Raw genomic sequence first — 16,873 nt, forward strand, 5'->3', positions numbered from 1 at the left:
GAGATGAAAGAACAGTGATCAGAGTCTGTCCTTCGCGAGGAGAAAGGAGAAGTTTACAAGAGAAATACAAAAATATCTCATCCTGTGGGCAAAGCCAAACTAATAAGCTAATTGAGTTATGCAGTGCAATCAATACAGGGATGCTAAAGTAACAGAAGGCAGAACGAACCGTCTACTTACACAACTCATTGAGCTCTCGCAGCTCTGCTTGTGAGAGGTGTTTCTACCTCTCGGCTCAGGACACCGCTCCTAGTGAGGAATTATGATAGTGATGAATGAATGTGGTGTGCAGTATTGATTTATTAGCATGCTCAGGTCAAAAAGCAATCAATCACAACAAGTCTGCTTATCAGTTTGCTGCTGCATTTTATTGCACAATGAAGTCCCACAGAACAATGCACACATCTACAGCGCTGCACTTTCTCCAGTAATTAACTGTAATCAGTGTCAGCAGCTTTGTCGAGCGTCGCCATTAATGAAAACTGTCAATAGCATCCATGGAAAAAAAATTCGACCTGCAGTTATTTGGTTTTGTGTTGTGAGATAGTTTGAAGCAGCAGCAGGAACAAACACCGCAAACAACAAATGAAGAGTTGAGTTGCAGCACTTTGTTTTCTCTTTTGCTCTCCATCATTAACTCCTCTATTGAACCATTCAGATTCATCCTGTAGCTCCTTGGAGGGGATTCAGCCTCTAGACTAAAAACCACTGAACTATAGACTAAATCATAAAGTAGTTATAAGCAGCTCAGCCTCATCGATCTATGAATTTAATGTAGATTGATCAGTAGAATTCTACTTAATATACTTCTGGCCCGTTTTGCAAGGATTTTGATGTTGTATTTTTCAGTTTGTTCAGCAAACATGTAACAATGCAACAATACATCACAAATTGTCTCTCTTAAATACTAAAGTACTTGTCTATTAGGCACATTTTAATCCACATGGAGCTTTTTTTAATGCTTAGAGCATTTGTTCTCATTACACAATACTGACAGTTCAAATAACAGTACAGTGGAAACTGTTGTGCCCTGCCACCTGCTGGTCAAAGCAGGACCTTTTTTTGTGACGGCATATGAGCAGCAGAGGGCAATGTTGCTCCCTAATTCTTCCACCAGGGGCTGGTGGTGGACAGTGATTATTCCACCCTTTCCCATGAGTCTCCTCCTGTATATTGTTACTGCATGAGAAGAGGAGTGAGAGCTAATCAAGGCCAGAAGAGGGTGAAACTCAAATCTTTGACCCAGTTTGTGATTAATCCCATGTTGAGACCTTAAATCAGCCTGATGAGTCTGGTGGTCTGCAGACCACCAGTCATGTATGTGCGACTGTCATGTCCTACGTGTATTTATGCAGCTACTATTGGCACTTCCAGCCCAAGACAATATCTCACCCATACAGTATAGATGAACTTCACTGAAACTACCAACAGTGTGTGTAAGTAATCCTGTCCTGCTACATTTCACCATCAGCAGCATATTAGCTATAACACACAGACATTGGAAAAGATCATGGACTGGAGGATTAAAACCAGATTAATCAAAAGAAAACTCAATGGGAGTGATGATGTTGATGTTACATGAATTGCATCACATGTTGTCAGCTGCAGGGTTTGTACATACAGTAATTAAAACTGGGCCCTGATAGCTGAGCGGTCTGGGTCTGTGTCTCATCTGCGCCAATTTAGTGAATACTTGGTTGCCAGTGGTACAATCACTGTGCTGGACATTTAACAGTAGGCTATGCTGTTCCCCTAAACTCTATCCCTGTTTTACCTTTCTCTTTCACTGTCCTATCAAAAATGTAAAACTGTCCCAGGTGACCTTCTTCTGCACAGGGCTGCTACAACAGTAGCTCTACCACTTTTGGGGTTTGTCCATGGGTTTTATTTTAATGGTAGGGTGAAAAGGCTTGAGAAACACTGCCTTAAATTAATGTCATCTCACATCTCTTCAGTGGACTGAGTTTAGTTTCAGTGGTCAAGTCCGTAGGTTTTCAGAAGGATGCCTGTGAACAAAGACCTAGCTTCACGGCATGCCAAACTTCTGTCCCTCGCTGTCTGACTTCAGAGTTTCTGCCCCAACAATGCAGTAAGTGTCCGACCGCTTTCGTGCAGCAGACAGAGCAGATACCGGTACCCACAGAATGCCACCGCTGCCTCTGAGCCACTCAGCACCACGATCAGACTCCAAGATAAGACCGAGCTGGATTCCACATATGAAAAGTCAATAGCGTGATGTTAGTGATACCACTGCTTGGCATTATATCATGTGATATGCCACTGTGGAGATAACTTCCCACAGTAATACATCTCTGTTGTGCTGTGAAGAAAGGCGGACAGAGATGTCTGGCCAGATTCTAATGGGTCAGCCTTTGTTGGGAGTAGTTTTGCATTTCCAAAATGTGGATCAGCTTCTTGGCGTTTAGCCAGTGTCTGAATCAGAGACAGAGGTGACTGGATAACAAGTGATGTGGTGATGATGCAGATATAATTTTAAGAGCCACTGTGAGGGAGGCTGACCCTGAATATTTGTGCCCCCCGTTCAGAACTATTATACCCCCCTCGCCTGCTCGGCTGCAGGGATCAGATAAGCAGAGGGAACAGAACTCTGTCTATGGGGAGGAATGAAGAAGGCGACAACATGTGTCATCTGACGGCTAAAAGGCCCTGTGATGGTTTTCCAAACCATTTGACCTATTGCCTCCTGCGTCCTGAAGCAAACCCATGCTGGGTTGAAAAGGAGCCTCCAGACATGCTCTCATTTTAAAATGTGTCATTGAGGCTGAGCCGAGTAGATGAACATCTGTCTGTAGGACGGCCTTTGAGACGTACAGTAGCCTACACTTAAGATGCAGTGTGTATTCAGATCCCTAAAAAACTACAGTGCATTCAGCACATTGTATACTTATTTCTAAAGCTACAAAAAACTACAAAACAATTCCCCCAGAATGATTTTTTTCTGAACTCAGATCTGCATTTATTTATAATTTATGCAAATAGAAAACAGTGCTTCAGTGCTTCTTCTGGTTTGCTCATTATGTTTTACATTCACATGAATATTGAAGCATCTGAGTTGGTCTGAGAGTTCAGGGAACATGTTTTCCTTGTTAATAATTCACATGTATCATTTGTTGTGACATTTTCTATGTGAGAAAAAAAAATATGTTTAGAAAGTTGCTATGTTTAGCACTTTGGTATTAATTAATCAGTAGCTCACATTTGTTTTGATAAATTATCAAAATGACCTGAAACCATTGTGGGATTGGTGGCATCTGTCAGGCTACTGGCACTGGACTAATAGCAGAGACAGTAACAGTAGGCTACTGTCCCTCAGAGTGGACATGACACAGTCGATGTGTTATCACAACCGTAATAAAAAACATAACAAATGTAAACATATATGTACATGAACAAAGAAGCTCTGTTTTCTGTTGTGTAGCGAGGATGACACCCTCTTGCAGTACAATAACCAGTGATGTCACAGGGTCGGTTTGCTCACCGATAGACTGGTAGACACAATGGAAAACAGAGATAGTGGAAGACAAATAGTGTATGTTGGAGACACAAGGGAATGGATAGAGAGGGTAAAGACAGAGTGATGGACACAGAGAAAGAGACTGACATCAGAAGACAGAGGAAAGGTCACTATTTAATCACTAAATGGGTTTCACTGGGTCAAAGCCCAAGACAAAACTGTCCACATTCATGAATTGATGCTGAAACAAAGTAGGTAGCAACTACTGCAATGCAGAACAAAAGAAAAACAACAATGCCAAGGTTTGAGGTGAACATTTTGGAGCAAGATTGCATTGAGGAGAAGACCTCAGAGTTGGTTAAATTAGTTGCTCAACAGATCAAAACCCAAAGGTGCTCCATTTGTTTACAGCTTCTCTGACAACATGTAGCCATCTCTATTAAGGCCAAGACGGGTAGCACCCCGCAGTCATCAAACACACCTGTGCCCATACAAAACAACAAGTATCCACCAACATGAACATCACCACTGTCTGCAATGAAGTTTATCATGGTCGTCTCTCTCAGTGAAGACATACAGTAGCCTAGCCTATGTCAATCAAAACAACAGCACCCGCACACACCTGTTGCCCATTCTCACAATCAGACCATCCAGACACAGACACATCACAAAGTTTAGGCCTAACGCTTTCCAAAGCAGCTCTGCAGCACTCCTTGGACAAGAAATTAACACAAAAAAGTCTCCCACTCTCGTCCTTCCGCACGAAACATTCACACAGCTGATGCAAAACTCCTCAATATATAAAAACACATTTCTTACCTTAATCCCTCGTTTCTAAAGCTGTCAACCATGGCTCCAGACGTCAGATAATCCACAGGTGTTTTTATCCCAGGGCATGTTGTTCCCTCCATTTGTAGCCAATGCATGCAATAAAGTTTTTGCTTTTTAGTTTTTTCTTGTGGCAAATTCGTGCGGCAAATTACAAAACAGCTAGCATCGTATCCACCAGGGATCAACGGGGCACGATAATTTACTTTTGCAACAAACATATTGGAATACAAAACCAAAATACTGACATCCCGCCAGGAAACCGCAGGAGGCCTACGTATAGGCTATTTTATGTAAGCGTTTTTGATTGGCCGAGATCAGCTTACCTGTTCGCTACTGTTTTTTTTTTTTTGTTTTGTTTGTTTGTTCGTTGTTTTTTGACCAAAACATCTGTAGATAGTAACCAATACTATATTAAACTTTAAACTGACCTAAAAAAAAGAAAAAAGAAAAAGAAAAAAGAATGACATGGCACATATGCATGGCTATAACACAGGCTAGCCTACTATTTATTTAATTTTTTAATTTTTTTAACAACTTTATTGACAACAAGGGTATACACAGGACTGAATACAGTTAGATGAAATACGTGTATACAACATTAATACACAACCAAACCATCATAACTACGCCAGGGGTTGACAGCAAGATAGAAAAAACATACATTTAAATAAATATTTTGTAAAGCTTACAAAGATCATAGGTTTTAACACAGGCTACTATTTACTGAGTAGCCTATGCACCAGTCAGTGATGCCATTGTGTTGAGATACACTTTCATTACTGCAAGTCAGATGAATTGCTAAAAGTCTTAAAGGTGTTGAAAAAACTGCATTGATAATAGCTGCAAAAGAATAATAATGGGTGACCCAAGAAAAGATGTCAGGTGAGTGAGAATACTTTATTTCAGTCTGATTCTGGTCACTACATCCTATATCCTGGCCTCTAAAAGAAATGTGATATTACATCATATTTTACTCTAATATTTCTATGTCCTCCAGAAGCACAAGAAACATCCCTGACGCATCTATTAATGTTATGACAATAGAAAGCAAAACAAAAGCAGTAATTGTAAGAATAGCAACGTAACAAACAACATTATGGTAGGTCTATATGAATCTTTAATGACATTTAAATCAGTTAGTCAGGATCTATGACCAAAGTCCTTTGTGTAATGATTTCCAACATTAACTGAGTAACTAAAAACAGTAAATCTGTGTTTACAGAACAGGCAGACACACAACTGGTGGCCAGCAGCGAATTCCTAGAGGCTGACATCAGTGAGGAGATAGAGCAGTCAGCATCCACACCCTGACAGTCAGTGTCAGCACTCACAGACTAATGCATTGGAACAAGATAAAGAAGAAGCAGGCAATAAGCAGAACATTTTCACCAGCACTGTGATCGATGACATACTTACCCACTAAGAAATAAACAATGATTATTCATGTGCAGCTGTTGGAGGACCTCTCCCCAGCCAGGGCACCATCATCTCAGCAAGATCTTGAGATTAGAGCCATTTGTAAGTTTTGCCATTGCTACATACGTAGTCGGCATTAGTATTAACAGCTGTTTTACTTACAAGTCTGTTAGAAATGTCAATTCAAGCTTGATACTTCATTCCTTTACCCACCAACAGCTGTCCCTAGAGGGGGATCAGAACACCAACTCTTACCTCTTATCACGTCTTTTCTACTCAAGTTTGCATGGTAACCAATGGCTCTGACCCTTCTCCTCACTACAAACCACCCTGGAGATGAAGTACTATACCCAGGGGCCTATTATGCCCATAGCTGATGACTGAAGCTCTTGTAATGCAACACCAGACGTTCATAAAACAACATGTTTGGCGACAATATCCCCTTAAAACGATAAGTCTACAAATTATTGTGTCATTTATTGAGTGAAAAGTGAAAACAAAAAATGATCATCGTAAGTATTATCTGTGTAGCCTTTTGTATCTTATTCCTTTGAGAGGAATAGACTTCCAAAAACTATTAAAACATATAATTGAGTTGTACGATTGCACTGGATGATAAACACCACAGTGCACATTCATCTTTGGCATCTTTCAGCAAGAATAAATTGGCTTTGGACAGAGAGCAACAAAATAGCGTGGCCAGCAGTTTGGTATTTTCATATTATTTACTGAAAATAGCAAAAATATGGAATATCTACAGCATTATTGTGTTGTAAATTGTCATCTGAGAGTGCATGTCTTTGAGCTGCGGTAAGCTCTTTACTTAAAGTTTGATCAAATAAATGTTTATTGGCTTGAGTACTGAAAACTACGCAATATTTTGCAAGAAAATAACAATTAGTTATAGTTACTCAGACAGCCTAAATCCACAGATGAACTGTGAAAAGTTCCTCAAGATGTTTGGAACAACCTACCTGCCAGGGGTGGTCACAGTGAATATTGATTAGATTTGATTTTACTCTTTATTCATTATTTTTGAAAGCTTTCTTGTTTTATTTTTGTGCCTAAAACGCTGCATGTGCTGTATTCAGTATCAGTTTTATTCTGTGTTTATTGAACCAATGTGTTTCCGTGGCTTCAGTGAAACATGTGGTGCTGTCATGTGGTAATATTCATGAAACTTCTCTCCTTTTGCTCCGTCCCAAATGGGCATTTTCTTCTCTTCCACTCTTCTTCTCTGCCACTTTACTCCTGACCTAGATTGTTGTGGGAGAATGTGAGTCACTCTTGGGCTGATCTGGGGTCAGCTTTGCCATCAAGGCTTTTATGAGGTGCAGAAACTCTGATGAGCTTGACTGACACTGCTCTGACCTGACAAGAGCCCTTATCCCTCGGGTGCAGTGAGCCAGATTGGCCTTTGTGAACTCCCATCATATATTGCATCAGAGTCCTTATTAGATGGAAACAATCCCGATGACTCAGGGATCTTGGGAGTGCAGAAAGTCATGAAATATTGTACAACAGATGTCACTTACATTGGTGGTCCATAATGGCCCAATATGGACAGCTTTTGTGTGAAATTCTAGCAGCACTCACCAAATTGTCTCAGACTCAGCAATGTTATTTTTCGACTGCATTTCTGGCAGCCATGAAGTTACACAAGGTTGGACCACTTCCTCTGAAAGATCCAGCACCTGAAGTCAGAGGGATGCCAACAGTAAACATGAGAACAGAGAACCTCAGGCATCGCTTATAATGTATGAGCCTAGAGCACAAACGCAAATACATTTATTTTCACTTTCTCTATGAGAATGACATATGCATGTTGTAACTTGAATATTAAAATGTGCTGGAAGTGGAATTTTATTACCTACTTGTAATTTATATTCATACTTATACTTCCTACTGTGACACGTCAAAATGGCCTCCATGAAAAAGACTGATTGGTTGTCACTGACTTTGACTCATCCTACGCTATTCTGTAGAGGAAAGAAACAAATGACAATTTAAAATCAATAAAAACTCATGTTATACATGCACAATAGCATTTTTGTCAATTGTTCATTTTACTATACTTCATTACAGATGTTTTCATTTGATATTTGTTAAAGATAAAATATCTTTGAATATATTCAACCTGATGAATGATTATCGAGCGAGGAATATCTGAGTTAATGAACCTTTAAATTCTAAACAAGCCTCATATGACATCAACTGATATGGATGATGTCCTTCTATAATCCATATGGATTAGGCACAGAGGTGGAAACACTTAAAATCTATTCTCTTCTTGTGTCCTCTCTTAGGTGATGTCTGACATTTCAGGTGTGTCATTGCAAACACAAACGCAATGTGTAAGTTTTATACAAATGTGCATACATATCTCTTTAACAGGTATAACTTTATTCCAAGGATCCAGAGGGTTCTGGGCAGAACATGGAAAACATCCAGTATCAAGCCAATCACAATGAAGGGGGGGAGCATTCCATTCTTATAAAATATAGAGCTTTAATTTATTAGTCAGCAACAACAATGGAAAGGGAAGATAAAGTAATTTACACAAGTCATTACAATAACATCACCTCTGTGCATTTTGTGTTTTTTCTTTTTTTCATAAAGTCTGATGATGCAAAATAATACAAAACAAACAAAAACACTCAAAAACTAAAGACACATTTTTAAAAATACCAACAAATTGTACAACCTCTCTTTGCTTTTTTTTTTTGCTGTAGAAACCCCTGGTCTTGTTTGGAGAAGACGATCAGGAGCCGTGATTGATTCTGGGAATGCAGACAAATCCCAACTTGAGGAGCAGATATGGAAACCCCTGTATGAATTATGGATGCGGCTTCCCAGAGGCGTTCATGCTGACTTTCATTCAGTATGAAGAAAAGCAAGACCAGGTGTGCTAAGAGCTGTTAAAGTTGTATAGTCTCATCCAACACGCTCCATTAATTTACATCTTGGGATCTATTGTACGAATATTTTTATTACAACAATATAACCTTTGCTCAGTTCTTAATATCACCACTTTCAAGTCCAAACTGCCTTACTCTAAGTAATGAATATGCCACTGCTGTGCTATTATGTGCTGTCCAAACACATAAAACAAGATCATCTCACTTTGCCAGAGGTAAATTTATGCCAATGGAAGAATGCATCGTGTTTCATACAGGGGTGTGTTTGAAATGAGGGCATCTTTAAAGCATTTGTTTTCCCCATGTTGCTCCACTGAGATCGTCCCTCCGACCATACTGTACACCCGTAGAGATGAAGAACAGAAAAAAACGACCACACAGTATCTTATCAGAATTACAGTACAAATACAGGTTCATGCACACAATGAAAGCCAGCTTCCCAATATTTTGGTTAGTGTCACAACATTGTTACAATGCTCTGTTGTGTATATGGGCAATTTTTTTTCCACATATGAATGTCAAAGGAAGAAAGAACAAAAGATGTCTTGTGTGCTCAGAGCTGACAACTGATGCCTGATTTGGGCACCTCTTTCATCTTGAACTGGTTTTGTTTTTACACAAAAGTCGCCTATACCTTGCCCAAGTGTGCTTGTTGCATTTGGACCCAGCCAATGTCCCTTGAAAGTAAAATAATAATGCCCTTTGTGCAAAACCTTGACCCCTTTTATTGCACCTCACTCTCAGTTCAAAGGATGTTTGCGTTATACTGTATATGCCATTATAATGCCAGACAGATTTCATCAAAGAAAAAAACAAAAAACAATCTGATGCTTGATTTTGTCATTTGTGTCTCTTTTTTGAATTCGTTTACAGCCAGAAGGAGCTCAAGGTTACTCACAGTAGAGTACAAGCAAGACCTTCACCTTATCAGAATTAGCCTCTTGGCAGCAAGAAGCTGCATCATTTTAAAATCAAACCTCAAATGAAATAAAGGAAAAAAACAAAAACAAAGGGCAAGCATCAGTTTTCTATTAAAAGGCCAAATCGCAACATAGGTTCCTGTGGGGAGAGAACTGTTTCCCCCGAATAATAGGGACCACGTGTTGATGGTCCCCTTGAGTTATTAAGTCTCTGTCTGCATGCAGCCACGAGGAGGCTGTGACACCGGCATTCCTGAAGTTTCCAGAAATAAGAGTCCTGGCATCAAGTCAAAGCAAGCAAGAAACAAAAGAGATCCCATCACCCCTTTATCAACAACTCATTTCCCCGTCACAGAGAGCCTCTCGCAGCTCGCTCCCAACAGCTTACATGCCTGATAACACATTCCAAACAGTCGCCAAAGGTCATATGATGCTGACAAATGAGTTTTGTAATGACAGTAACAGCAACAATAAAATTAACAACATCAATAATAACAATAATATTTGCCCCAAAGGTACCTATACACAAAGAGCATGTTTTTTTTCTATAAGTACAAAGAAATCCACAGAATGATGCTATATACAACCTACAATAAATACTGTGTATCATATATCTTACTGTTTGAGAGGATGGGGTTTTGTTTGTAAGCCTCTTTTTTCTCAGTTTGCTTTTTTTTCTGGTTTGTGGATTTTTTTTTTTCACGTAGCTACTCTCAATGAGTCTCTCCCAGTTTTCACAGGGTGGTGGGGGAAGGTGGTTGAGGGTGTTTCAGACACAAAGCTGGGCTCCTCATGTCTCTACCTCCTCTTGCTCCTCATTCTCCTCCCCCTCCCCATGATGCCGGCGGTTGCGGGGCTTCTTCTGCTCCTTGAGCTCCTTCAGGTCTTTGGCCTTGAGGGCTCCGAGCAGCGGGTCTCCAAACTGCCAGTAGTCCTGGCAGTACTGATTGATCAGGCTCATCTCTGGCTGGCTCAGGATGGTCAGCAGGTCCTTGTACTGGCCTGCACTGGGGGTCCACTGGGTGCTGCTGGAGTGGAGGGGCGATGGCACCAGTCCCCCCGCACCCTCCACCAGCACGCTGTTGACAGCCCGACTGGACAGCACCACCAGCTGCAGCTTCACCAGCGTGTGTTTGAAGTTCTTCTCCGTAGCTGTGCACTGGTACATGCCGGAGTCAGAGGGCTGCAGAGACCGCAGGAGCAGACCTTGTTCTGTCTTCAAAACCCGACCGTCAGAGCGCATCTGCAGAGACAGGGGGACAAACAGCTCATCAAACACCCAACGTGTGACATGTGCATTTGGGTTGAAGTAATTCAAAGCGACAATCTCAACGTGTATCAGTTTACTAGAACAGGCTTGGGTCTAAATCTGATGATGTTGATCCTGGTTAAGTTATATAAAATTTCATTATATATTATTTTCTTTTCATTATACAACCTTTTTTAAGGACATTTCCTTTGATTGACATCAAAGATCCTATTTCCAGTAATATGTATATAATGTAATACAGTTTTGATTTAACTGAGTTATGAAGAAGTAGCGTAATGTTTTAGGACACATAAATCAATCAGATGATGGGTCACAGAGGGAAGGGAGAAAAGACTATTCCAGAAAAATCTTGGACGCTGTACGAATCTGTTTGGAGCCTAATGTCTGTCAATATAGAAATAATGTATTCATATTCATTTCCAGTCCCTCTACCTTGGACTGCATCATGAATTTAATCTTTTATTTTAAAAAAAAGAAAAGAAAAGAAAAACATTAATTCAAATGTAATCAGGCAGTAAGGAGTGGTGTAATGCCATGATTTCACTCCTATCTTTGCATCTACACACAGGAATCTGAATAGGTGATGACAGCTCCTTTTGCTCTAAATTCGATGTGCAAGGCAGCAGCAAAGTCGGCTCTGCCTTTGGGAATAGAAACCATCCAACAGAATAGTCAATAAAAGACAGGCAGCAACACTACATAGCTACACAATAAAACTTTAACTAGTGCCTCAGGGTTGTATATCATTGTGGAGGGCTTATTCACAGCTCTCCTTTATATGTCCCTCCCTTGGGCCTAAGGACAGTGGAGGTCTGCAAGAGAAACCAGGCATCGCTCAATCAGACCCTCAGCCACTTAATCATGTTTACACATAACCTGAGAAGAATCACACTGGGCTCATTATTCATGTGTGTCATGTGGTGTATACATGGCCAGCTCTCCATGACTACAAAGTAACAAAATAAAATGAAATACTGTGGTGGGTACGTCCAAAAGAAATTATTCATGTTGATCTGTGGAAATACACATTCATGTCAGAAAAGTTCAAGCTAATTCAAATGATATTAAACTACTCCATAACACCCTGGGCTTATATAAGCAGAAACTTTGAGAGTATAAACGGTGCGGTTGCTCACCTCTTTCCTGCGGTCGCTGTTGTCTCTCTGCAGATGCCATTTGATGACAGCATGTGGAGATCGGGCCTGACACTCCAGGAAGGTGCCGCTTCCCTCCACCCCATACTGCACCATCTCCAGAGTGTTCCTATTGGCTGCAGGGCAGAGAGAGACAGGGATTTCCATGGCAACCAAAACTCTCATTACCATGAGCTCCTTAGGACCAAAAATCTCAGTTGTGGTAAAAATCAAAGTCCTTCAAGCAACGCAGCTTTTACAGATTACCATAAAGCTGTCAGTCATTCGGTCATTACAGCCACATAACAATGGAAACCTTGAACCGTTTGGCAACAATGAGCCATTTCATTATTTCCAACCCTCTGAATTTATTAATGAAGAAATAGAGGTAATAAAAGCAGAAAGGACAACTGTGGAGGTTTAGGATCATGTATCTTACCGTTGGAGTTGAAGCCCCTGCACTGGCGGATGGGGTTCCCGTACTTGACGTCCTGCCTCCGGCTACGTCTAAAGGGGTCAGACCAGTGTTGCCGAATAAGGAGAGAAAACATCATAAAGCAACTGCGAGCCATTCAAAGCCATTCAATAATACATGAAGCCAGTGAAGTGATCAGTTCAAACAGAGACGACCACAAACCAACAGCCCATCATACAGTATTATGTCAATGCAATATGGAAATTAACATGTATAATAGTATAAAAGTATACAGTATAACCATTAGTGTATTCACAACAGATCAACCAAACATCATGATGAACATATCACTAAAAAAAGATTAGAGAGCCATTTAAAACAGCCATTCAGCCATTCAGTCTAATTCCTCATTCAACACAGCAGTCGAGTCAGTCAGTTAGTTATGAAGTTAGTGTTAACTCGTGCCGTCGCTGCTGTTGGTGCTTACCTCTTCTGTGAAGCAGAGTAACGGGAGCAGGACTTGCCGTCCCAGGCGCAGTAAGGATCTCTGGCCAAGCAGCAGTCAGCGCAGGCCTCGCCGTACACATCGCACCGGTGGAGAGCCAGCTGTGTCAGCCCCACCACGGAGGACACATACAGCTGTTGCTGTTGAAGGAAAATAGGGGAAAAAACATTAGTGGACAACAATATGAAACTGAAATTGAGCCAAAAAATGCATTTAATGAAATTCTGAACAGTCGAAACTTCATTCCAAGTGTATTTTTAGGTCTCACAGATTCAGATAAAAAGTCAAAGCCTTTGCATTTGAGTTGCAAAAACTCAGGGAGCTCAAGTTGGACCTAAAAAATGCAAAGTCAAGCGAAAAGATGCCTAGTTGCTGAGGCTTGGACACTTAAAGGCTTTGCAATTTTCTATGTTTGTGAATCCTTAAATATAATCAGGAAGTGTAAAAGCCTCTGAAATTGTTCAAGACCACATGGATTTGGGTAACTGCTTCACAAAGTAAAATGTTTAAATCCTATAAATTCAGTGGGATTAAATTTTACATTCTAATACAGACTTAACAGTATTTGCTCCCAGTCGAAGACTTGATGACCCCGTATGGACGTAATGAGATAAGTGTAAAATATGGTCGTGCTCTGTGCTGAAACAGCAGCAGCTCTGGATCATCTGCGAGAATACTGAGCTCATCTCCATCAGGTTGCCATCAATTTTATGATCAGCTGTTCAAATTCATCAATCTGGCAGTCTGTGTGTAATACTAACTCTCTGTCTGAGGACTGATGTCATTACATGTGGGGAAGGCCAAGTCTTTTATTCACTTTGAAAGACAATGCTGAACTTTAATGTCTTTTCCACATTTCTCTCCTCATTGTCTCCCTGTTGTCGTGCGTGTATTATGTGAATTATGAAGCAACAGGGAAGCACAGCTGTATACATGGAGCTGGTGACCTTTCCAAACAGTGTCAATCATTTCCTGCCTTTGGAAGGTGGTTTCTTTTCTTTTTTTTCTATATGTCGGCAAAGGCTAAGATAATCTGTTGCACACACATGCTTACCCTTTTGGATGAGATCTTCATTGTTGTGATTGGAGTAGGAACCTTGATAGAGAAAATAACTTATAGTGAGCACTGTGTTTTCTTTACAATAGATAGGCAGCACAAGAAATGTATTATGGAGGAGGGAGGGGAGTGAAGGACATGCCAAATAGAGCACAAATATGGAAGTGCAAGGGAAAAGAGAAAAGCTTACCTTGAAAACCTCTACCTCCTCCAGGACCAGCTCCTCTGTCTGCAGATCGTCTCTGGGCAGCACAATGACTTTCTGAACTGTCCCCTTGTCTGCGGACCACAACACACACCTGTCAGCTACACACCTGCAACATCTCACCCTTCTGACTGTCAACAGCCCCTTGGATTCCCATTTTATTCTCTCAGCAACCTCCAACAAGGGATAATCCTCATATCAACAGGCTGCACTGTACTCTTCACCTCTGTCATGTGGTTCTCTCCAGTTTAACCTTTCTTCAATGACGTGAGGCTCTGTTCCACTTAGTGTACTCAGTGCCGCCACCATGACAAACTTCCTCTGTCATCCTCAGCTTCTATTCTTACCCTGATCTATTCATTTGGACACCATAAGACATTCCCTGGACTTCTCTGGCATGTTTGATTTCTGTAAAGAGTTCAGCATTCCTGTGTGCTGGGCACCTGAGATTTATTATGACTCCTGCATTGAGCCTCGACACACGGCTGAATGGCTGCCTCTGACAGCAGCTCAAAGGACATACATTCCTCCATAGTGGCCGCCGTCGCATACAAACCCATTAGTGTCCGCCCCGTAATGCACAGATGAACAAAGAAGCAAGTTAAGAGGCGTCATACGCAACTTGTGAGGGCTGCATGCTGTGCTGTGGCTGCTGCTGTCACCCTGAGGTCTTATTAAAGGTTCAACACATGCAAAAAAAACCCATAATCTTTCTTACACCGGTGGGCAAGATTAAGTTGATGGATATACTAACTGTAACCCCCCTCCTGCTCCTCCTCTTGTGTTTCTGTTCTCTCCCTCCTGCTGCTGATCCACCCCTGCCCTCCAGGTACAAATCTCCTGTTGTTTACTCCATGTGAACAGAGCGAGGTACAAACCCTTTGATTGGTTAAATTTCCACTCAAGCACAAAAGGCAAGAATGCTTTTCTCTTAATGATAAATGATTGCAAAGGAGACAAGCCTTCCACTTACATGGGATTTATTTCCATAGGGGGGGATTTTTTTCCACCATTATTCAGCTTCCCACTGACACTGTCACTCACTATTCTCATGCTGATCAAAGGGTTGCCAGGTAGAGACTGACTGCATGTTCATGGTAATAGCTTAGAAATAACTCGAAAAAAGCTTTGATGATTTCACAAGCAGACAAAAAGCAGAGATCTGATGCCTTCCCTAGTTTTTAAATGAAATTCAATGTTTAGAAAAGACTCACCAGTTCCTAAGAAGAGCACTTCGTAGTTGCCATCTGCTGCTGTCACCTGGTCCACAGTGATGGTTGTGAACTCATAGTCCACGTTGGTCCGAACCACCAGGGGGCGCTTGTGCACTGGGTACACTGCATTGTACATGGCTGGATGATTCCTCATGAAGTTAATCACTTCATCTGGATAGTCTTTAGTGGACTTCATGTTGGGGGTGAAAGTACCGCCAGGGCACTGAGGAAGAAACAGAAGCATTTACAGCCTGAGAATACATGAAATAAATGGATATAATCATATGAAATAAACATTGAGAGTCTTAAAATAATATTTTTTATTTAGTTTGTTCATATGGTTTCTATTTGAAGTCAAAGTCAGAGAGAAAACACTGTTGCGGTGGGATTTTCATGTGTAGGGTTAGTATGAGGTGAGACTCACAGTGCCGGGGCGAGGGTAGGGGATCTTCCCAGTGTAGGCCACCCATTGGTAATTAGGACCCTCCTTGTGGGCGAAGGGGCCATTGAAAACCATGCGGATGTCGGCCATAGAATAGACACAAACTGCTGAGCCCTTGAAGACAGATCTGTGAAGTGGAAGAAGAGAAAAGTCAGGGAAATTTATCTCAAGCCTATTATTACTGTTGTGCATATGCAGCATCTGTTACAGTACACTAACCCAGAGACGGAGAAGACTCCATATATCACAGGATTTTTTGTGTCCTGTGTTGGCTGTATGTAAACATCTCCTGTAAGGAAAAAGAGAAGAAACCATGTCAGTGTAAAGAGCAAGTGAAGGAAACATCACGCTCTGCACCATAAGTGCTCTTCTTTACTTATATTTACACAGCTTTCAATCAATCCAACCACTCCTAGCCAGAAAGACCTTTAGGCTATACATCCCTGGAAGGAATTGTGCACTAACAAAGAGGCTGAGTCCTCATCTTTGGGGGGGAAACACATGGTACCCACTACTGGATTTGGATAATGAGCAAAATGGGCTCTTGGGCTGTGTCTTTATGCTTTTGTGAGTCACTGAAATCCATAACTGCACCATGAGAAAAAGGGTCAGGGTTCACATGAGTATTGTTGTGCTTCTTAAATGTTTGTGTAAATGTGGATGTGATTAATGCAGCAGCCAGGCTTAGTGCTTTGAGCTTAATGCTAATATCAGAATGCTTACATGCTTATAATGACTTGATAATGCTCATTATGCTAATATACCTCTGCTAAGATGGTATAATTACAATAATTACATACAAATATTACACAGAGGGAGGAGTGGGGTAAACAAAATATAAGTCAAGGATGTCAGGATGGTAATTTTCTCATAATGACTATGCTAACATGCTGCTCTTACTACCATGCTTACCATCTTAGTTTAGCATACAAATGATGACAAAGAGCTGTAGATGTACAGTAGAGGTGTAGGATAAACAAAATAAGGGTGAGGTCATGGTGTAACAGAACTTTTGGTCAAAAATGGAAGTATTGAACAATAATCTGAACATTAAACATAAAAGTAAAAAGCT

General features: G+C 41.0%; 1 protein-coding gene across 1 annotated transcript in view; it reads right to left on the reverse strand.

Moving 5' to 3' along the window:
- Positions 1–8,517: 8,517 nt before the first annotated feature.
- The window catches only part of LOC310985873 (semaphorin-3F-like), a 60,238-nt gene continuing 51,882 nt past the window's right edge, over positions 8,518–16,873 (reverse strand). Inside the window, exons 11-19 of the mRNA XM_083971538.1 lie at positions 16,021–16,090; positions 15,784–15,928; positions 15,360–15,582; positions 14,131–14,219; positions 13,938–13,979; positions 12,866–13,023; positions 12,403–12,470; positions 11,967–12,100; positions 8,518–10,803 (exon numbers count right to left, since the gene is read on the reverse strand). Coding sequence (XP_083827664.1) covers positions 10,351–10,803; positions 11,967–12,100; positions 12,403–12,470; positions 12,866–13,023; positions 13,938–13,979; positions 14,131–14,219; positions 15,360–15,582; positions 15,784–15,928; positions 16,021–16,090 — 1,382 coding nt within the window. The 3' untranslated portion in view covers positions 8,518–10,350. The remainder of the gene's footprint in view (positions 10,804–11,966; positions 12,101–12,402; positions 12,471–12,865; positions 13,024–13,937; positions 13,980–14,130; positions 14,220–15,359; positions 15,583–15,783; positions 15,929–16,020; positions 16,091–16,873) is intronic.

This window comes from Trachurus trachurus (assembly GCF_905171665.1).
Source record: "Trachurus trachurus genome assembly, chromosome: 5".
In the NCBI taxonomy this organism is placed as follows: Eukaryota; Metazoa; Chordata; class Actinopteri; order Carangiformes; family Carangidae; genus Trachurus; species Trachurus trachurus.